This window comes from Erythrolamprus reginae, chromosome 2 (assembly GCF_031021105.1).
Source record: "Erythrolamprus reginae isolate rEryReg1 chromosome 2, rEryReg1.hap1, whole genome shotgun sequence".
Lineage (NCBI taxonomy): Eukaryota > Metazoa > Chordata > Lepidosauria > Squamata > Dipsadidae > Erythrolamprus > Erythrolamprus reginae.
The window spans coordinates 19,827,387-19,849,189 of record NC_091951.1 but is presented as its reverse complement, the minus strand read 5'-3'; the positions used below and the strand labels follow the sequence as shown (position 1 = coordinate 19,849,189).

The 21,803-nt window shown below is 47.4% G+C and overlaps 1 protein-coding gene across 4 annotated transcripts; it reads right to left on the bottom strand.

The window, feature by feature from the left end:
* Positions 1-250: 250 nt before the first annotated feature.
* LOC139159829 (zinc finger and SCAN domain-containing protein 23-like) lies at positions 251-19,394 on the bottom strand. 4 transcript variants are annotated; one of them, XM_070737239.1, is made up of 4 exons: positions 19,342-19,394; positions 15,597-16,436; positions 14,482-14,596; positions 251-10,198 (listed from the first exon to the last, which is right to left on the bottom strand). In XM_070737239.1, the coding sequence occupies exons 2-4, from the start codon at positions 16,371-16,373 to the stop codon at positions 9,567-9,569; spliced, it is 1,524 nt and encodes a 507-aa protein (XP_070593340.1). In that variant the 5' UTR covers positions 16,374-16,436; positions 19,342-19,394; the 3' UTR covers positions 251-9,566. The 4 variants fall into 4 exon arrangements, with proteins under 4 accessions (XP_070593340.1, XP_070593341.1, XP_070593342.1 ...); XM_070737240.1 differs by having other exon boundaries at positions 15,597-16,440; positions 19,342-19,364; XM_070737241.1 differs by having other exon boundaries at positions 15,597-16,440; positions 19,281-19,361.
* Between the last annotated feature and the right edge of the window lie 2,409 nt (positions 19,395-21,803).

Below are 21,803 nucleotides of genomic sequence, written 5' to 3'. Positions count from 1 at the left end.
AACATCAGGAATAGGCTCCAGCGGTTCCGACTCCGAAGGTCTCTGATAACTGTCAGACGGCCCTGGCCCCATCTCTGCCTCAAACGCAGAGCAGTAATCAGAGGCTTCCCCAGACTCCAGGACTGGCTCATGTTTCTCCCCAACCTCCTCACTGTCCCACTCTGCTGCCAGCTCTGCTGGTGAGCCACAACAATGGCCTGGTCAAAAATCACATGCTGAGTCACAACCAAGAAACAGATAGCAAGGTCCATTCTTGAATTAATTTAAATTTTATTAAAAGTTCATTTATTGAATATTCATTATTAAAAGTTCACTTACTGGATATTATAACTTTCTGTACATTTTTGCAAAGTGTGTAAAAATTACCAATTCGATGTCTGCCCAACCCATACAATTCCGATGCTTTGGAAGGAAAGTATTCCAAACCTAGATCCAGGCCGCAATTCTCTTAAGGACTGATGGGGGGGGGGGGAAGTCACGGAATGGGGGAAAGATGGGAAAAAGAGCATTTCCAACGATCAAGAGAGAGGAAGATCACCCCAGATACAAAAGGAGTAACCAATCAGATGCCCCTTTGTCATTTTGGAGATGCTGCTCTGGCAAATACCTACCAGCAACTTCTCAGTGTAAATCAAGAATGTCCTAACTAGACAATAACACCATTATTTCTACTTTTTTGTGTCTAGCCTTTCTTCATTCTCCTTGGTCAGCTAATTCCTTTCTACAGGTAACTCCTTGACTTATGACTGATCAATTAACAGAAGTCCAAAATTACGACGGACCGACCTGGAGGTACTTATGACCTAGATCCGTGATGGTGAACCTCTGGCACACCAACACTCCGCAGTCTGCATTAGTTGCCGATCAGTTTCCGGTCACAATTCAAAGTGTTGGTTATGACCTATAAAGCCCTTCATGGCACCGGACCAGATTATCTCAGGGACCGCCTTCTGCTGCATGAATCCCAGCGACCAGTTAGGTCCCACAGAGCGGGTCTTCTCCAGGTCCCGTCAACTAAACAATGCCGCTTGGCGGGACCCAGGGGAAGAGCCTTCTCTGTGGCGGCCCCGGCCCTCTGGAACCAACTCCCCCCAGAGATTAGAATTGCCCCCACCCTCCTTGCCTTTCGTAAGCTACTTAAAACCCACCTCTGCCATCAGGCATGGGGGAACTGAGATATTCTTTCCCCCTAGGCCTTTACAATTTACGCATTGTATATCTGTATGTATGTTTGGTTTTTTTTATATTAATGGGTTTTTAATCGTTTTTAGTATTGGATTATTTTGTATACTGTTTTATTATTGCTGTTAGCCGCCCCGAGTCTCCGGAGAGCGGCGGCATACAAATCTAATAAATCAAATCAAATCAATCAAATCATATCTGAGGGTAAGTAAGGCATTGTCCTATGTCAGCCCCAGTGCACTGGCCAGCTGATTTTCGGCCTATTGGAGGGTGAGAGGGAGGCCATTTTCGCCCTTCCCAGGCTTCAGGAAAGCCTCCTGAAGCCTGTGGAAGGCAAAAAATGGGCCAACGAAAAACAGGAAACAAACTTCCGGTAGGGCCGCTGGGCCCGTTTTTCGCCATCCACATGCTCTAAAGGTTTCAGTGAGGTCTGGGTGCATGAGCAGGGGGAATCACGGACATGCGCACCTTAGCAAAAAAAGGTTCACCATCACTGACCTAGATTCTATGTTACAATAGTCATTCCTCTCAACAATCACGCATTTGGCAACTGGGCCACATTTGCAGCTATTAGCGGTGCCCTGTGGTCACATGACTGGCGTTTATTTCTGGCTTTCATTCAAACTGGCCCGTAACAAATAATCTATTCATTGAATGACCACCGCACAAAAAATGTTTGTAACCTCATGACTTCCGGCCATAACGAGCAGGCTCCATTACAGTCCTAACTCAAGGTTTTACCTCAGGGGTGTCAAACTCAAGGCCCTGGGGCCAGATCCGGCCCGCGGGGTGCTTAGATCCGGCCCGTGGGGTTGCCCTGGACATGGCGAAGGATCGGCCCGTGGTGCCTCTGCCAGTGAAAACGGAGCTTGTGAGGGCCGCGGACAGCTCCATTTTCCATGGCAGAGGGTTGCAGGAGGCCATTGCAGGTTGAAAACAGAATTTGTGAGTCTGTTTTCGCTGGCAAAGCGCTCAGGCAAACCACGGGTGTCTCTGACACGGGTGATGTTGAGCTAGCCATGCCCATCCTGACCACACACATTCCCCCTCCCCAAACACAACCCCAATGCAGCCCGCACTGAAATCAAGTTTGACACCCCTGGTCTACCTGTATCCGGTTATCAGTCGTCCCCCCCTTTTTTAAAATTAGCAGTCATGCTATTATGCAGCTGAATTACAGATTCCTTCAAGCCCCGTTTAAAAAAAATAAAGAGGAAAAAAAGGGGAGAGGGAATAATTATTTTCACGGGCAAACACTGAAACAATATCACGCCGTAAGAGATGCCAATTCTTGGCATTCATACAAGCCGTTTTTTCTTTTAAAAAGCAGTAAATAACAAAGGGATTTCTTCCATCCTTTCATCTTTCAAAGAGTTGAGAGAAATATCTTCAAATACGAAGCTCCATTTAGCTTGGAACTAACCCCTTGTGTGTGGGCGGAATCACACAATAAGCGAAGGAGAAATTACGCAAAGTGGCAGAGAGGATGTACACAACCGGTAACTATCGTAGTTTTTGGAGTATAAGACGCACCTTAGTTTTGGGGAAGGAGAAGCAATGAAAAACGGCCTGCAGAGACTTAGGGCTGGAAAAACTGCTTCAGAGGGAGCAGCAATGAAAAAAGGCCTGCAAGCCAGGAAGATCAATCATTAGCACCTCGTTAAGGCTGGAAAAACCTTTTTTGGAGGGAGTAGCAATCAAAACAAGCCTGCAAGCCAGGCAAGAACAAAATCGTTAGTGCCTCGTTAGGGCTGGGGGAAAAAAAGTATAAGATGCATGCATATTTTCAGCCTCTTTTAGGGGGGGAAAGGTGCATCTTATATTCCGAAAAATACGGTAAGTCGCAAAAGATTAACAAAGCCGTAAAACGAAGCAACTCTGCAGATATCATACTCGGTGACTCAATTCTTCTCCTTCCCTACTCCCAACCTTAGATCTTCACAACCTCCCTAAGTAGCCCAGTCCAAGACTGACTGAAAGATGTTCAGTTTGCATTCTGACGACCATTGATAAAACTCTCCAGAAAACTGACTTAAGTGGAGCTCACTGTGGAGAAAACACACCCAGCAGTGTATTTCAAATCCCCCCCCCCCATGATGAATAAGAGATTTGAAACCAGGATCCCCAGATCCTCTGCTGACAATATAACTCCTTTCAGGATAATTTCAGGTAGTCCATGGTTTGCAATGAGGACTACATGCATTAGTAAAAAAAAAAGCAAGATTAGAAACTGAAAATAAAATTACCGGTACAAAAAGAAAATGTTGGGGGTCCCTGTCAGAAACTATTTATTGCTGCCCCTCAAGCAGGAGCCCGAAAGCCAACAGGTATTGCTTGTGAATTAAGAATCCCAACACGTCACTCAAATTCAGGGTTTAACTTCCTGCAGGAAAATTTAAAAATGATCAAAAGTGCTTGAGTAACGCAATGGTGATATCAACTCTCCCTTGCACTGATGCTGTTACCCAGGCAGGTAATAAAACTTCTGCAAGGAAAACCCAGGAAGAAAACAGCAAGAACCCAACATGTTGAGTCTTCTGGAGAGGCCTAAAACTACACACACACCCTTCACACATACACATACACACACACCCCTCACACACGCACAGATGTGTTAATACAGCTGTAAAGGTCTATAACCTATGGGAAAGGGTCCATCTTTGTTCTTCTCACAAGCTTGAAAAGAAGCATTTCCAATAAAATTGCTAAGAGTGAAACGGAAAGCCACACAGACATGGGATGTGTATTCACACAACAACATCAAATCAAAAGGAAAACAAAGCACAGGGTGCCTTAGGGCAATTCCTATCGGCCTGTGGGCTCTTGGCTGTTGTGGTTGGCTCTGGCCCAGCTCCTGCCCCAAGGAATGTGGAGGTGGAGGTGGGGGAAACAGCCACATACCACAGGCCTGTTTTGCTCCCGATAGAATCTGCCGATGAAGTCTCCTCTGATGAAGGAAGCATGAGTGACAGGGAAAAGGGGAGTTTGGCAGACAGCCCAGGAGGAGATCAATCATCCTCATCATCCCTGGATTCTGAACAAGAACTTATGACGGACCCACACATGCGTAGAGTGATGCATAGAAGAGAACTGAAGGATTATTACAGGAGATAGGTGAGGCCACCTGTGGTTGGGTGGGGCTGCTGTAATTAGTGCTACAGGTAAAAAGAGCAGCGTGCTGGTTTAGCCTCGTGGAAGTTTATCTGATTCATAGTTTCATCAAGATCGTGGTTTTGCTGTTTTCCTGTTCAAGACTGTGTGTGGACTTTCTGGACTTTGGAATTTGGACTCAATTTCCCAGTTTCTGGGTGAGAAATTGGGTTGCATTTAACCTGTGCCTTGTGTGTACCAGAAAATCCCTTTGACATTTAAAAAGGGAGTTTTTTCTGCTTTTCTGTTGATAAAGACTTTTGGTTTTCCTTCTATCATGTGGTGTGTGTCTTTTTGGACTAATTACCCTGTAATTACGGGCGGTTGGGACACGCCGGCAGAACAGCCACCGGGCCTTCTTAGTAGCTGCCCAGTGGTGCACATGGGCGCACATTTCCCCACTTGCTCCAGCGTCGCCACATCACATGTACACTTATGGCCCCGTTGGTGCATGCACACACGTGCGTAAAAGTGCCTACCCCAACCCCTCGCTGCCAGCAACCTAGAAAAGTTGGGGAACTCTTGCCTTCATGTGACAGGGTGAATGGGAGGGATAATTCCCTTGTTATCACACACTCAGTTCCAAAACAAACCAAGGTTGACAAGGCGGTACAGTGATCCCTCACCACTTCGCGGTTCACGTTCCGCGGTTTCAGTGCATCGTGGGTTGCTGAAGGAACCAGAAGTGAGAGCGGGTTGCGGCTGCCACCGCTGCCGCTATGGACGTCCAACGACGCTGAGGTGAGGAAGGGGCAGCGAACCAATGGGGAAAACTGATTTGGCTGGTCGGGCTTGTTGATGGCAGGGACCGGGGGGAGGGGATGGGACACGAAAGAAAGACACAGCAGAATTAAACCGCAGCGCAAAGTTCAACGTTGGAGAAGAAGGTGCCAAAGAGCTCGATGCGTCTTTCTTTCATCCCCTCCCCACCCGTCTCTGCCATCAACAAGCCGGCCAGCCAAATCAGTTTGGCTTGAAGCCAGCGGGGAGCAGAGATCCCTGAACTAAGGGGGGGAGAGGGAGGAGAGCCAGATGGGGTTCTGGATTGTACAGGTAGTGCTCGATTCACAACAGTTCATTTAGTGACCATTCCAATGGTTCGTTTAGTGACCCTTCATTTAGTGACCGTTCCAACCGCACCGAAATGAGTGACTTAAGCGAAGACCTTTCCGACGGTGAGAGCGATCAACCAGTGGAACAGCCTCCCAGCAGAGGTTATGAACGCCCCACCACTTGACACATTCAAAAGAAAATTGGACTTCCATCTGTCTGGGGTGGTGTAGGTTTTCCTGCTTGAGCAGGGGGTTGGACTTGATGACCTGCAAGACCCCTTTCAACTCTAGTAATAAATAAATAAATCTTCAAGACTTCCCAGCGTCCTCGTGACCAAAATTCAAACACGTGGCAACTGACTGTGTTTATGACGGTCACAGCGTCCCCGGGGGAGGAGGGATTTAAATGATCCCCTTTTACAACCTTCTGACGAGCAAAGACAAAGCCAGATTCCCTTTGTAACCATGTCATTCACTTTACAACCGTGGGGAATCCTTTTGAGGAGAAATGGGTTGTAAAAAAAATTAGGGCAACGTTCACTTAATGAAGGTTTCACCTAGCAAGAGAAATGTAGGGCTTGGTTGTGGTTTGTAAGTCGAGGACTATCTGATGGAGACTCTACTCAAAAAGAGGATAAATCGGCACCTAAAAAACAATAACCTATTGGACCCAAATCAGCATGGCTTTACTGAAGGCTCAAGAATGGTGGAAGGTCTTAAGCATAAAACCTATCAGGAAAGACTTAATGAACTCAATCTGTATAGTCTGGAGGACAGAAGGAAAAGGGGGAACATGATCGAAGCCTTTAAATATGTTAAAGGGTTAAATAAGGTCCAGGAGGGAAGTGTTTTTAATAGGAAAGTGAACACAAGAACAAGGGGACACAATCTGAAGTTAGTTGGGGGAAAGATCAAAAGCAACGTGAGAAAATATTATTTTACTGAAAGAGTAGTAGAGCCTTGGAACAAACTCCCAGCAGATGTGATTGGTAAATCCATAGTAACTGAATTTAAACATGCCTGGGATAAACATATATCCATCCTAAGATAAAATACAGGAAATAGTATAAGGGCAGACTAGATGGATCATGAGGTCTTTTTCTGCCGTCAGTCTTCTATGTTTCTATGTACGGTAGATAATTTGCGAGTTGCCACCGAAGAAGGAAGATGTAGAGCTGGAAAGCCAGCTGAGCTTCTGGATAATAATATGCGAAAGGCCATCAGATTTCTCTGATGGGGGGGTGGATTTATTATTATCCAAAGCACCCAAGGGTACACAAGATTTATATCATGGAAGTTATCCAAGCTTTTATGAGGAGGAATTTCTTGATCAAAAAAGCCGCTGGACCAGGGGATCTCTTAATCTGTACGCCACGATCTATCACTGGGCCGCAGCCTATTGGTCACCGGGCCAATTGAGGAGCTGCGCGGTGCGTGCTTGCACGCACAACCCCCTCTCGCGAACACCGCAGGTACTTGCAGTCTTCACGCAAGTGTCACCGCAGGCTCGGGACTCCGCTAATGGAAGCAACTTAATTGTGGGCAAGAAAGGTTGTTAAATGAATCTAAACTCACTTAAATCGCCTGTTTCGCTTACCGTGTTTTCCCCAAAATAAGACCCTGTCATATAATTTCATGGGAAGGGCTTATTTTAGGAGGAGGGCTTATTTTTGGGGAAAACATGGTAGCAACGGGTCCTTGGCACTCAAGGTTAGTCGTACATAAGAAACTAGAGACCAGGCCATACGAGGAAAGGTTGCTGGAACTGGGCATGAATAGTCTAGTAAAAAGAAGGGCTAGGGGGGGACATACACGTACTTAAGGAGTTGCCACGGAGAGGAGGGGGGGCACACTATTTTCCAGGGCACCAGAGGGCCGGACGTGGAACAACGGTTGGAAGCTGACCAAGGAAAGATTCAACCTGGAGATAAGGAAGAACTTCCTGACGGTGAGCGCGATCAACCAGCGGAACGGCCTGCCAGCCGAAGTCCCCAACTTTGGACACTTTTAAGAGGAGATTGGACTGCCATTTGGCTGGGGTGCTGTAGGATTCCCTGCTCAAGCAGGGGGTTGGACTTGATGACCTGTAAGGTCCCTTTCAACTCTAATAATAAAATAAAAATAAAATTTTGAACCCCGAAATAAGCACTGGGCCTTATTTTCAGGGAGGTCTTATTATTTCAGGGTGTGTGGAGCAAGTCGGAGCTCCTCTTTACCAGATTTCCAGCTCGGTCTCCCTAACCCTAACCAGGGGAAAGGATGTGCATGCATTTAAATATTTTCGTAGCGGGATTATTTTCGTGGGAAGAGCTTATTTTCGGAGGAGGGCTTATTTTCGAGGAAAACACGGTAGCAACGGGTCCTTGGGGCTCAAGGGTCGTCATACGTAAGAGAACCGCCTGTAGTTACCCCGAGACTACAATGAGTGGGCTTCTTGAAATTTCCTTGGTCGAGCCAACTACCACGTCACCTGAACTGCCACATTCCCAGACTGTAGACAGAAAAAGCTGAGTCGGTGTTGCGGGAACTGTATTTTAGAGGCGTGGGAAAATGATACAAATGGAAGTCTACGGAGATTCTCTCCATCATCAAGCTCATGGTTGTCCTAAAGGTGTTTGTTTCAAGAGGTAAGTGGACTTTCTTTTAAGATGTTTTGCTCTTCATCCAAGACGCTTCTTCATTCACCTCTGACTGGATGGTGGGGAATGGAAGGATTTTATATTTCTTGGCATTTGCATTCTTTTTAGAGTTACTGAGGCCACCTGGAGTTTTATCTTTGTCCTGAGGGTCACCGAGGGGGAAGGATATGACATAATCTGTGATGACCTGGTACATGGCACAAAGGCCACACAGCCAGTCTACGTAGGAGTCCCTTTATTGACTCCAAACTTGCCCACAACGTCCCCCTTTTACTCTTCTGTCTACAGAAAAACTCTCCCACAAACCTACAAGCAGAAAAAACTTCCAACGATAAATCCAACAAGGCAAACTAAGGTAATTAACTCGGCAGGGCAAGCAAGATAAGAAGTTACAGAACTGAAGTAGCACCGCAGTAAATCAAACCAGTTGGGAGGATGCCAGGAAATCAGTGAACACGAACATGAACGCAGCGTTTGTTCCTGGCATTTGCCTCTCCTTTAAACTCCATTCCCCAGTTGTGCCTTGCAAAGGGAATTGGGGCCCTTTCCTCCCTCGTAAGCGATGCAACCCACATTGCTCTCTTCTGCGTTCATCCCTGCGTACCCTAGGATGAGGAGGAGTTGGTCCTTGGTCTTCATCAGAACCCCCTCGCCCTTATTCCACCTCTCCCCTGCTCTGCCCAGCCTGACTTTGCCCTTCCCCAATTTCCTCCACAGCCAAAAACCGCCCCTCCCATTTGCCTCTCCTTTAAACTCCATTCCCCAGGTGTGACTTGCAAAGGGAATTAGGGCCCTTTCCTCCCTCGTAAATCATGCAACGCACACTGCTCTTTTCTCCATTCTTCCCTGCATACCCTAGGATGAGGTGGAGCTGGTCCTTGGTCTTCATCAGAACTCCCTCGCCCTTATTCCACCTCTCCCCTGCTCTGCCCAGCCTGATTTTACCCTTCCCCAGTTTCCTCCCCAGACAACGGCGTTATTCTCCTGTTCTCTGTCTGCTGTTCATCTTCCATCTCAGATTCAGACTCTGAAAAGAGAATTGCCAGTCTGCAACTGTCATTTCAGCAACTCCAAAAAAGGCTCCACGGCCATTTGCACCATTCAATTGACCTGGAGGACACATATAAACCTCCACGTGGCCTCAACAACTGGTTAAAAGAATGCAAATGAGCAGCTGGGTGCAAGGAATATAAATCCTCCCGTTCCTCACCATCCAGTCAAAAGCAAAGAAGCTTCTTGAAGTGAGGAGTGAAATGCCTTCAAAGAAAAAACAGAATGTCCAATTGCCTTGGGGGGGGAAGAGGAAGCACCTTTGAGATAGAAGTGGAAGAAGTTTTGGGCCCCTTCAGAGTAGCATCCTAACCCGAGAAGAACCCCAAACCACGCAAGTCAACCGAGGCCGCACAAACCCAGGCAGAAACGCTTTTGCGACCCACAGGCCTGTCTCTGCTGCCCTAGTGGCCATTCTATTGCTTCTCTCATCAATTGGAGGAAGCCAAAAAAGAGACACAAAAAACGCTACCGGGCCCGTCGAGGCAGCCTCTCAATGGTGGTGCTTAATAAAGTTTGAGTTGTCACTGAACCGCTTCCCGCAGACCGAGCACTCGTACGGTTTCTCGCCCGTGTGGATCCGCTTGTGGACGATGAAGTTGGAGTAATCATTGAAACGCTTCCCGCAGTCCAGGCACTTGTAGGGCTTCTCGCCCGTGTGGATGCGCTTGTGACGGGTGAGGCTCGAGCCCGTGTTGAAGCCCTTCCCGCAGTAAGAGCACTTGTAGGGCTTCTCCCCTGTGTGGACCCGCTGGTGGATGAGGAAGGCAGCCCGGCTGATGAAGCTCTTCCCGCACTCCGAGCAGTTGTACCACTGGTCGCTGGAGTGGGTCCGCTCGTGGGCGATGAGGTTGGAGCGGCGGCGGAAGACTTTGCGGCAAATCAGGCAGGTGTTGTCCGGCTCGCTGGGAAAGAGGCTGGGCTTCAGGACGCTCTCGTCCAAGTCCTCGTAGGTCCCCTGGGAGTTGATGAACTTGCCCTCTGCCTTCTCCTCGCTGTTCCAGTAGAGGGTTTCGGAAGCTTCTCCCGGATTGGGAGAAGAGGAGACAGTGGGCTCGCTTCTCCTGGACCACTCCCATCCCGACTCCCGATCCTCGCTGTCTTCCTCGCAGAATTCCTCCTCATCTGCATAAACAGATATATATAGTTCCATATACACTGAATCAATCAATCAATCAATTAGCATCCTCGTTGTCTACCCTGCATTTCTTGTCATCCATACATCATGTACATCACACACAGAGTCGGCCTCCTCCAGCTAAACAATGTAGGCTGGCGGGGCCACGGGGGAAGGCCTTCTCTGTTGCTGCCCCGACTTTATGGAACCAACTCCCCCCAAGGTCTGCTTGGCCCCCACCCTGCTGGCTTTCCGTTAGGCCATGAAGACCTGGCTATGCCGGCAGGCCTGGGGCCCTAAAACAACCATGTGTTTAGAAACATAGAAGATTGGCGGCAGAAAAAGACCTCACGGTCCATCTACTCTGCCCTTATACCAGTGTTTCCCAACCTTTTCTGAGCCGCGGCACATTATTCACATTTACAAAATCCTGGGGAACATTGAGCAGGGTGTGTGTGGTAAAAAAGGTTTGGACAAAAAAAATCTCTCTCTTCCTCCCTTTCGCTCTATTTCTCTCTCTCTCTTTCTCTCCCTTCCTTCCTCTTTCTTTCCCTCTCTCTCTCCATCCCTCTTTGTTTCTCCCTTCCTTCCTCTCTTTTTTGCTCTTTCTCTCTCTCTCCTTCTCTCCCTCTATGTCTTTCCCTCAACCTCCTTCCCCCCTCTTTCTCTCTCATGCTTTCTCTCTCTCTTGATGTCTTTCTCTCTCTCTCTCTTTTTTGCTTTCTCTCTTTCTCTCCCCCCCTCTCTCTCCCTCTCTCTTTCTCTCTCTCTCTCCCTCTCTTGCTATCTCTTTCTCTCTCTTGCTATCTCTCTTTCTTTCTTTCTCTCTCTCTTTTTTGTACACCACGCCGCAGCAGCGGCATTGGGCAGTAGTCGTGGGGCGATGGCAGGGTGATCAGCTGTGAGGCGGAGCTGCCGGAAAACTTGGAGGCACCAATGGCGGCGGCTGGACGTGTTGCTAGACGCCATACATGCTGGCGTTGCGCTGGGCATGGGCGTGGGGCTGGAGCCTCTGTCCCGGCCCAGCCAGCAGGCAAGTGCCAGCCACACAATGCCAGCATGTACGGCATACAGCAACATGTCCAGCCGCCGCCGTCGATGCCTCTGTCCTGGAGTTCTGGCTCACAGCCGACCATCCTGCTGCTGCCCAGCGGCTACTGCCCGGTGCCGCTGCTGCTGCCGCCCTCCCACTGCTGCCGCCCTCCCACCAGGCCCCAAAGCTCACCTGCTGCCGCCGCCAGGGAAGCTCCAGTCGGGCGGGACACTGCAGCTGCCGGAAAACTTGGAAGGCGCAAAGAAGGAAGCTCAGCTTCCAGGCTCACAACTTTTTGCTCTTCGAACTCTCAGCAAAAAGTTGCGAGACCAGAAGCTGAGCTTCCTTCTTCGCGGCACACTGGTTGGGAAACACTGCCTTATACTATTTCTTGTATTTTATCTTAGGATGGGTATGTGTTTATCCTAGGGATGTTCACTGCTATTGGTAGTGTGGGCAGGTGCCAGGTCCTACTGGAAAATTTAAATAGCATCCCCATAAAGCTCGGCTGCGGAAGGAAGTGCTCCAAGATATCCCGGTAGATGGCTGCGTGGACCCTGGATTTAATGAAGTACGGTGTACCAATACCAGCAGATGACATGGCTCCCTATATTAATATAGACTGTGAAAACATTTGCATCCTGTTTGGAAACCAAGGACCCAAACTATGGAGGGAGAATGAAGAGGCACACACTGCAAGATGCTTAAGTCCAGTGTGAAGTTTCCACTGTCTGTGATGATTTGGGGAGCCGTGTCATCTCCTGATACTGTTCTACATACAATCCTTGTTTTATTGATTGCATGTAATATTCTAAGTTTCTGAGATGAGGGATTTGGGGTTTTCATGAGCTGTAATGATCATCACAATTATGACAAATTACAGCTTGAACTATCTTGCCTTGCATGTAATGAGTCTCTCTCACATATTACGTTTCATTACTGCATTGCTGAAACAAATGAACTTTTGCACGATGTTCTAATTTTTCGAGTTTCATCTGTATTCGGGGCAAATTGAAAAAAAGCCTGCAAAGACTCAGGGCTGGAAAAACATTCTTTGGAGAGAATAACAATGAAAAAGGCTGCAAGGTAAGAGCTGGGAAGATCAGATCATTAGCAGCTCATTAGGGCTGGGAGGAAAAAAACTTTTTTGGGGGGGAGGGGAAGCTACATTCAAGAATATAAGACGCACCCAAATTTTCAGCCTCTTTGAGAGAGGAAAAAATTCCTAAATTCATCCTAAATTCCAAAAAATACAGTACATTTATTTATTATTTAGATTTGTATGCCGCCCCTCTCCGAAGACTCGGGGCGGATACATAAATATTTGTATAAACATATACAGTGGTACCTCGTGATACGAACCCCTCGTCATACGAACTTTTCGAGATATGAACCCAGGGTTCGGAATTTTTTTGCCTCTTCTTATGAACATTTTTCGCCTTACGAACCCGCCACCGCCGCCGGGATGCCCCACCTCCAGACTTCCGTTGCACGCGAAGCGCCCGTTTTTGCGATCCTGGGATTCCCCTGAAGCTCCCCTCCATGGGAAACCCCACATCCCAGGATCGCAAAAACGGGTGCTCCGCTGGGCGCTGCTGCCCGGCTGTCACCTTTCAAAACAGCCGGGGCGCTTCGCGTTGTTCTCCCGAACGCCGAACCCAGAAGTTCGGCAAAGGTTGGAGTTTGGGTTCAGGAGAACGCCGAGAAGCACCACCGCCCGGCTGTCACCTTCCCAGAAGCTGTCAAGTTTAAAGTTTGTAAAAAGTGTACATGATTGTAAAAAGTATTCTGCCACACTGGTATTTTATTAAAAAATATATTACACCAATTGGTTCAGAATACAGAGTCCTCCACCTCGGCAAAAAGAACCCTAGACATACATACAGCCTGGGAGATACCCCACTCAGCAGTAGTGACTGCGAAAGAGATCTTGGAGTCTTGGTGGACAATCAACTAAACATGAGTCAGCAATGTGCAGCAGCAGCCAAAAAAGCCAACTCAATCCTAAGCTGCATCAACAGAGGAATACGCTCCAAGACCAGGGAAGTACTAATACCACTCTACTATGCCCTGGTCAGACCCCACCTGGAGTACTGCATCCAATTTTGGTCACCTCACTACAAAAAAGACATCGAAACTCTGGAGAAGGTGCAAAAAAGAGCAACCAAAATGATTAGGGGACTCGAAACCAAGACTTACGAAGAGAGATTGAGAGAACTGGGCATGGACAGCCTAGAAAAAAGAAGGTCTAGAGGGGACATGATAGCAGTTTACAGATACTTGAGGGGTTGCCACGGTGAGGAGGGGGTCTCTTTATTCCCCAGAGCACCAGAGGGCCGGACGAGGAACAATGGTTGGAAGCTGACCAAGGAGAGATTCAACCTGGAAATAAGGAAGAACTTCCTGACGGTCAGAGCGATCAACCAATGGAACTGCCTGCCAGGGGAGGTGGTGAACTCCCCAACTCTGGACACCTTCAAGAGGAGATTGGACTTCCATTTGGCTGGGGCGCTGTAGGGTTTCCTGCTCAGGCAGGGGGTTGGACTCGATGACCTAACGGTCCCTTTCAATTCTATTAATAAAATAAAAATAAAACAGTAATATCTCGTGATACGAACCCCTCGTCTCACGAACTATTCGAGATACGAACCCGGGGTTCGGAAATTTTTTGTCTCTTCTTACGAAATTTTTTTGCCTTACGAACCCGCCGCCCGAACGCCGAACCTGGAAGTTTGGCAAAAGTTCAGGTTCGGCGTTCGGGTGGCCACCGAGAAGTCCCACCACCCGGCTGTCACCTTGCCAAAAGAGCCGCGGAGCTGTCGGCCAGTCGGGAGGCTCAAACGGAGGTGGGGAATCCCAATAAGGAATTCCAGGGGCAGAGCTTTGATGTCACGGAGACGTCCTTCCTGGCCGGCCGAACTTTTCACCTTACGAGCCTCCTCCCGGAAACACTGTATCTAATTGAATCAATCAATCAATCTTCATAAACTTTGCCTGTCAGAAGGTTGCAAAAGTAGATCGCATGACCCTGGAATACAGCAACTCTCATAAACATTGAACCAGTTGCTATAATAATAATAATAATAATAATAATAATAATAATAATAATAATAATAATCAGAATTTTGATCATGTAAACACAAGGAATGCTGCAACGGTTACAAGGAACTACCCCTCAGCATTTTCCCCAAAACGATTCCTTTCAGAAGTGGACGCCCCCCGCCCCAAAAGATTCTGACAAACCAAAGGCCCCCTCACCCAACAGCACCACGTGTCGGTCGCTCTCCCGCTTCGTCTCCCTAAAAGTGGGTCTCTGCCAGGGCTCCAGGGGCGCCTTCTCGGTCAACGGGTCCTTCTCCAAGAGGCTGATGGTCTGAAAACAGAAGAGAGTCCCAGCCATTCAGTTTGGCAAAAGAGTTCAGGGCACGCTGGATGAGGAACGGTTCGGGGGGATTCCTTTGGATCGATAGAGTGATCCTGGCTATGTTGTCAGATGTGGTTTCCCTTGCCTCCTCCTCAGTAACGGGGTCCTACCGTTATGGTTGACATAAGAACATAAGAAGAGCCATGCTGAATCGGGCCAAATGGGTCCCAGTGGAAGAGCCTTCTCTGTGGCGGCCCCAACTCTCTGGAACAAGCTCCCCCCGGAGATTAGAACTGCCCCCACCCTCCTTGCCTTCTGTAAACTCCTTAAAACTCACCTCTGCCGTCAAGCATGGGGGAATTGAGGCATCCCCCGCCCCTCCTCTGGGCCTATATTATTTATGTATGGTATGTCTGTGTGTATGTCTGGTTTAACAATGGGGTTTTAAAGTATTTTTTAAATTTATTAGATTTGTCATGAATTGTTTAATTGTATGCTTTGAGCCGCCCCGAGTCTAGGGAGAGGGGCGGCATACAAATCTATCTATCTATCTATCTATCTATCTATCTATCTATCTATCTATCTATCTATCTATCTATCTATCTATCTATCTAATCTATCTAATCTATCTAATCTAGTTATCTATCTATCTATCTATCTATCTATCTATCTATCTATCTATCTATCTAATCTACCTACCTACCTACCTATCTAAACCAACCAACCAACCAATGCTGGCTGGGGAATTCTGGGAGTTGAAGTCCAGATATCTTCAAGTTGCCAAGGTTGGGAAACACTGCTCCAGACTATACAGATTGAGTTCATTAAGTCTTCTTTCCTTTCCTCTCCTTCCCTTTTTCCTTTCCCTTCCCCTCCCCTTCCCTTCCGCCCAATCTAGCCTCCCATCCCCTTCTCCCCCCCCCCTCCAAAGACAGCCTGGCCTCTCTTCCCTTCTTCCCACCCACCAAGAGACACCCCACTCCACCCCACCCGCAAGGGCATCCCTCACCTGCTCCTCCTGGCCTTTGCTCTCTTGCTCGCGCAGCAGGAAATCCTCCGCTAGGATCACGGCCTGTGTGCAATTCAGAGGGCGACATTCCCGCACCCAGCCTTGCAGTTCCGGGGGCAGAATGGCCAAAAACTGCTCCAGCACCACCATCTCCAGGATCTGCTCTTTGGTGTGTTGCTCCGGTTTCAGCCACTGGTGACAGAGCCTTCGGAGGTGGCGGCAGGCTTCCCGAGGCCCGTTGGCTTCCTGGTAACTGAATCGCCGGAAGAAGCAGCACTCGTCATTCCAGCCGACGGCCTGCGGGTGGCGCCCGGCCAGTCTGACACCTTTCTGAAGTCTTTTGGGGGGCTCCATCCTGTGGGCTTCTCCGCTTAGGCTGATTGTGAGCTGGGTCCCACTCGAGGCTCGAGGCCGCTGGGGGCAACTGGCTTTCCCTCGGAAGGAGGTCAGGGGCGGGCGAGGGTCGCTTCCGGGCAGAGGCGCCCGAGGCTGTGGGCTTCCCCCTTCCAAAGAAGGCGCTTCCAGAACCTTCAAGAATTCCTGCAGCTGAGATTCCCACCGTTGCTGCAAGTTCCTGCAAGGTTCCGGGGTTGTTTTTTCGGGATTGGCCCTCTCCCAGAAATCCTGGATGCGTCCTGTGGGAAGCAGGCGGGAGCCCCGGCCCACTGCTTTCTCTTTCGTGGGCCCAGCCAGGAGGCGTTCTCCCATCTGCGTCCCTTTCCCTTGCTCGGCCTTCAAAGGACTCGGTGCGGAATTCTCCCTGAGCTCGGCCGCCATTTTCTTTCTGTGGCCTAGTGCCGACTGGATCGATGCTTCTGCTCGGTGATGGCAACTCTGCCCCTGCCTCAAGAGAAAATTGGGCGTGGAGATCAAAACCAAAGCCATCTAAATGCCAACAGGCTTCCCCCATAAAATATTTGTAATGTTTAATTTAATTTATTGAACTTTTAAGTCGCCCAACTCATTGCGGACTCTGGGCGGCGTACAATAATAAGCCTAGTATAAAAAGCAGTAACAATAGAACAACAGTGATAAAATAACCAGTTTAAATCCCCCACCCCAAAAAAGCATTCTTTTAACAGACATTCATTCAACATTCAACAAATGGAGAGCATCATTTATTTATTTATTATTTGTTTATTAGATTTGTATACCGCCCCTCTCCGTAGACTCGGGGCGGCTCACAACAACAATAAAACAATTCAAGACAAATCTAATAATTTAAAACCATTAAAAAACCTCGTCAGCTAGAACAGTGGTGGGGAACCATTTTTTTTTTTGCTTGAGTGCCAAAAGGGTGCGTGCGTGCCAGATAGTCTGTGCACCTGTGCCCACGCCCGTAATGCAATGCCGTCACCCCTGTGCATGTGTGTTGCCCCTGGGCATGCGCAGAATCCCCCCTGCAGTCCCCCTCCTTGCGCCTACACACAGGCCTCACTGAAGCCTCCAGACTTCCTGTAGGCCCGTTGGGCTGTTTTTCGCCATCTCCAGGGTTCAGGAAAGCCTCCTGAAGCCTGGAGAGAGAGTGAAAAAAGGCCATACAGGACAAACGGAAGTTTGCAGACGAATTTTTCTTTTCAAATATTTTTATTAATTTTTAATATTTACATAATACAGTACTTTCTGTTACTTTCAGGTGGGTTAACATCCGAGTCTACGGAGAAGGGCGGCATACAAATCCAATCAATCAATCAATCAATTAATATTTTGTTCATTTGTACATTTATGACATCCTATCACTTATTGTTGATTTGAATTTTTCTTTTTTGTATTCAATTGTACCAGTTCATCCAAATAGCATAGTAATCTGATCATTCAGTTCCATAGTCAAACAATGCAAGCCACGGACTGTTGTAGAAACGTGGGCAAATCTGGGAAGCCCCACGATGGCTCTCGCAGCCGCATTCTGCACAATCTGAAGTTTCCGAACACTTTTCATGTAGAGAGCGTTGCAGTTATCGAACCTCGAGGTGACGAGGGCATTAGCGACTGTGAGCAATGACTCCCTGTCCAAATAGGGCCGCAACTGGTATATCAGGTGAACCTGGGCAAACGCCCTCCTCGCCACAGCGAAAAGATGATGTTCCAATGTCAGCTGTGGATTAAGGAGGACGCCCAAGTTGCGGACCCTCTCTGAGGGGGTCAATAATTCCCCCCCCCAGGTGATGGACGGACAGATAGAATTGTCCTTGGGAGGCAAAACCCACAGCCACTCCGTCTTATCAGGGTTGAGTTTGAGTCTGTTGTTCAAATCTTACCACCAACTCAAGGTTGACTCAGCCTTCCATCCTTCCAAGGTGGATAAAATGAGGACCTAGATTGTTGGGGGAGATATGGAGATTCTGTAAAACTGCTTAGAGAGGGCTGTAAAAGCACTACGAAGTGGTATATAAATCTAAATAACAATAGCAATAGCATTTAGACTTATATACCGCTTTACAGCCCTATCTAAGCAGTTTTCAGAGTCTTCGGAGAGGGGCGGCATACAAATCTAATAAATTATTATTATTATTATTATTATTATTATTATTATTATTATTATTATTAACAGAGAGTAAGCCTCGGTATGCGGTGGTTAGAGTGCAGTACAGCAAGCTACTTCTGCTGATCACCGGCTGCCAGCAGTTTGGCAGGTGGAATCTCAGTAGGCTCAAGGTTGACTCAGCCTTCCATCCTTCCAAGGTCCATAAAACGAGGATCCAGATTGTTGGGGGCAATATGCTTACTCTCTTTAAAGCTGCATAGAGAGGGCTGTAAAGCACTGTGAAGTGGCATATAAGTCTGAATGCTATTGCTATTTAGACGTATACCACTTCATAGTGCTTTTACAGCTCTCTCTCAGCAGTTTTTCTGCTTAGTAAATATACTGCTCAAAAAAAGAGGGAACACTCAAATAACACATCCTAGATCTGAATGAATGAAATATTCTCATTGAATATTTCATTTGCACAACTATTCCATTTGCACAACAGCGTGTGAAATTGACTGTCAATCAGTGTTGCTTCCTAAGTGGACAGTTTGATTTCACAGAAGTTTGATTTACGTGAAGTTCTATTCTGTTTTTTAAGTGTTCCCTTTACATTTGTTTGAGCAGGGTATGAGTCTAAATGCTATTGCTAAACATATTGCCCCCAACAATCTGGGTCCTCATTTTAACGACCTTGGAAGGATGGAAGGCTGAGTCAACCTTGAGCCTACTGAGTTTCGATCTGTCAAACTGCTGGCAGCTGGTGATCAGCAGAAGTAGCTTGCAGTACTGCACTCTAACCACTGCACTACCGAAGTTTCAATGCTATTGCTATTCTTTTTGGAAGGGGATCCTCCCCCCAACCTCACCCCAGATCCCTTTTCCCGGTTTTTTTTAAATTAATTATTATTTTTAAATTTGCAAATGCTCATCGCTGCATTTCAGAAAACGATACAACCCATCTCCCCCGTTTTGATTTTTTTTCCCGCCTCCCCGAGTTTTCTAACTCCCGGGAGCCCCGCCTGCAAAGCGGACGAGAGCGTTGCCAAGCCAGCGGCTGCTCCCTTTTCCCCCCCGCTTCCCAGAATTGGCAGCCAGCAGCTCGGCCTGGCAAAAACTTCCTCCAGCTGAACTCCCCACCCGCCCCGGCTCTGGACATCCAAGCCCGGCAGCCCCGCCCGGGAGAAGGAAAGGAAAAAAACCCACAGTCGGGCTACCTCGGGGCTTCTCGTCCGGGAAGAAGCCGCCGCCGCCGCCCCGCTGCCCTTTTGCACTCACCCCGCTGCTCTCCCTCCCACGAGCTGGGAAATTCAAAGGCCACTTTCCCACGGGAGGCGGGGCCGGAAGTTGAGCGGGGACTGTTTACATCCCGCCCTCCCCCACGCCCGCCGCTTCCTGTTCCTCTCTAGGAAGCGGGGAGGGCTGGGGCTCTGGGGTTGAAAAGGTGAAAAAGCGGGGAGGGTGGAGAGGCGGTTCTTATTACCGTGACTCCTTCCATCCGCTTCTTTCGAAAGGGTCCCATGGGGGAGTGGAACAGCAGCCCCCCTCCCTCCGAGATCTGGAATGGGATAAGGGTGTCTTGCTTGAGCAGGGGGTTGGACTAGATGTATGGCTAGTACAATGGGAATTAGAATTAGAATAGAATAGAATAAAGATACTTCACAAGAAGAGCCCTTCATTCCTCCACTCGAAACAGAATTCCCTACGAAACTAGACTTACAATCCTGGGTCTTGAAAGCTTAGAACTACGACGCCTTAAACATGATCTAAGTATTGCCCACAGGATCATATGTTGCAATGTCCTGCCTGTCAAAGACTACTTCAGCTTCAACCACAACAACACAAGAGCACACAACAGATTCAAGCTTAACATTAACCGCTCCAAACTTGACTGTAAAAAATATGACTTTAGTAATAGGGTTGTTGAAGCGTAGAACTCATTACCGGACTCCGTAGTATCATCCCCTAACCCCCAACATTTTACCCTTAGACTATCCACGGTTGACCTCTCCAGATTCCTAAGAGGCGCACTAGAGTGCCTTCCGTCCCCTGTCCTATAGTCTCTCCTATATCTCATATTTCTTCTCTACTATATCCACTATAACCTTCATTGTGTATTATTGTGTATTGCACAAAATAAATAAATAAAATAAAAATAGAATAGAATAGAATTCTTTATTGGCCAAATGTGATTGGACACACAAGGAATTTGTCTTTGGTGCATATGCTCTCAGTGTACATAAAAGAAAAAGATACATTCATCAATAGAATAGAATAGAATGAATTGGCTGACTGATTTTAATATATTAGGATTTTAGTTTGCAATTTTTTAATTAATTAGATTTGCTGTTGCATTGCTTATATTGTGTCTTGTGAGCCGCCCCGAGTCTTTGAAGAAGGGCGGCATATAAATCTAATTAATAATAATAATAATAATAATAATAATAATAATAATAATAATAATAATAATAAAAACCAGAATAGAACAATACAGAATTCTTTATTGACCAAGTGTGATTGGACACATGAGGGATTTGTCTTTGGTGTATATGCTCTCGGTGTACATAAAATAACAGATATATTCATGAATAGAATAGAATATAATTCTTTATTGACCAAGTGTGATTGGATACACAAGGAATTTGCCTTTGGTGCATAAGCTCTCAGTGTACATAAAAGAACAGATATATTCATGAATAGAATAGAATAGAATAGAATTCTTTATTGACCAAGTGTGATTGGACACACGAGGAATTTGTCTTTGATGCATTTGCTCTCAGTGTACATAAAAGAACAGATATAGTATTCGTCAATAGAATAGAATAGAATAGAATAAATTCTTTTATTGGCCAATTGTGATTGGACACACAGGGAATTTATTTGGGGCTCAGACTGTTGGAAGACCTTCCTTCAGAGCTCTGATCTGGTGAGGCACAAGATCACCCATATTGGAGAGAATTCCTACACCTGCTCAGAGTGCAGCTGCTTCTTCAGCCACAATGCAACTCTGACAAGAGGATCCACACTGGGGAGAAACCCTACAAGTGTTTGGTCTGCAGGAGGAGCCTCCGGCACTACTGGGCCTTATCAAGCACGAGAGGACCCACACCGGAGAGTGGCTGAATGCGTGTCAGGCCTGTGGGAAGAACTTCGGCCAGAGTTCGGGGCTTATGTTTCAGTGGAAGATTCACATGAGCGAGAAGCCCTACCAGTGCTTGGTTTGTGGAAAGAGCTACACACAGAGGTCAAAATTGACGAAACATGAGAAGACTTATTCGGTTGAGGTGATGTAGTAGCTACTCAAGGAAGAGGATCAGTTTAGGGACACCCGGACCATGATGGTCTGACTTAGGGCTTGTTGGGTGTCAATAACAAAGTGTGTCAATAGCAAATATGTATTGATGGATGGTTACATCCAAAGGCTATCCAAAACCGGCCTTATGTCAACGTTCCAAATAACATCAGAGAAATAAATCAGAGTCCAAACCTTGGCCTTCTTCCAAGTTCCAATTTATTAACAGAGCCATGTTGGTTACGAACTGTAGTCAACCTGATACTAACTTTTCCTACAGTTCTCTAGCCAGGTTAAGGTTCATCCTTTGTCCCCACACCCACAAGTTCATCACGTGAACCACTCCTGTTCTCTCAACGTCCACGATCCTGCCCTGTACTTCCGTCTGGTGCTGAACAAAGGATGACCTTGAATCTTTTGGAAGGAATTTGTTGTGGCTAGTATCTTT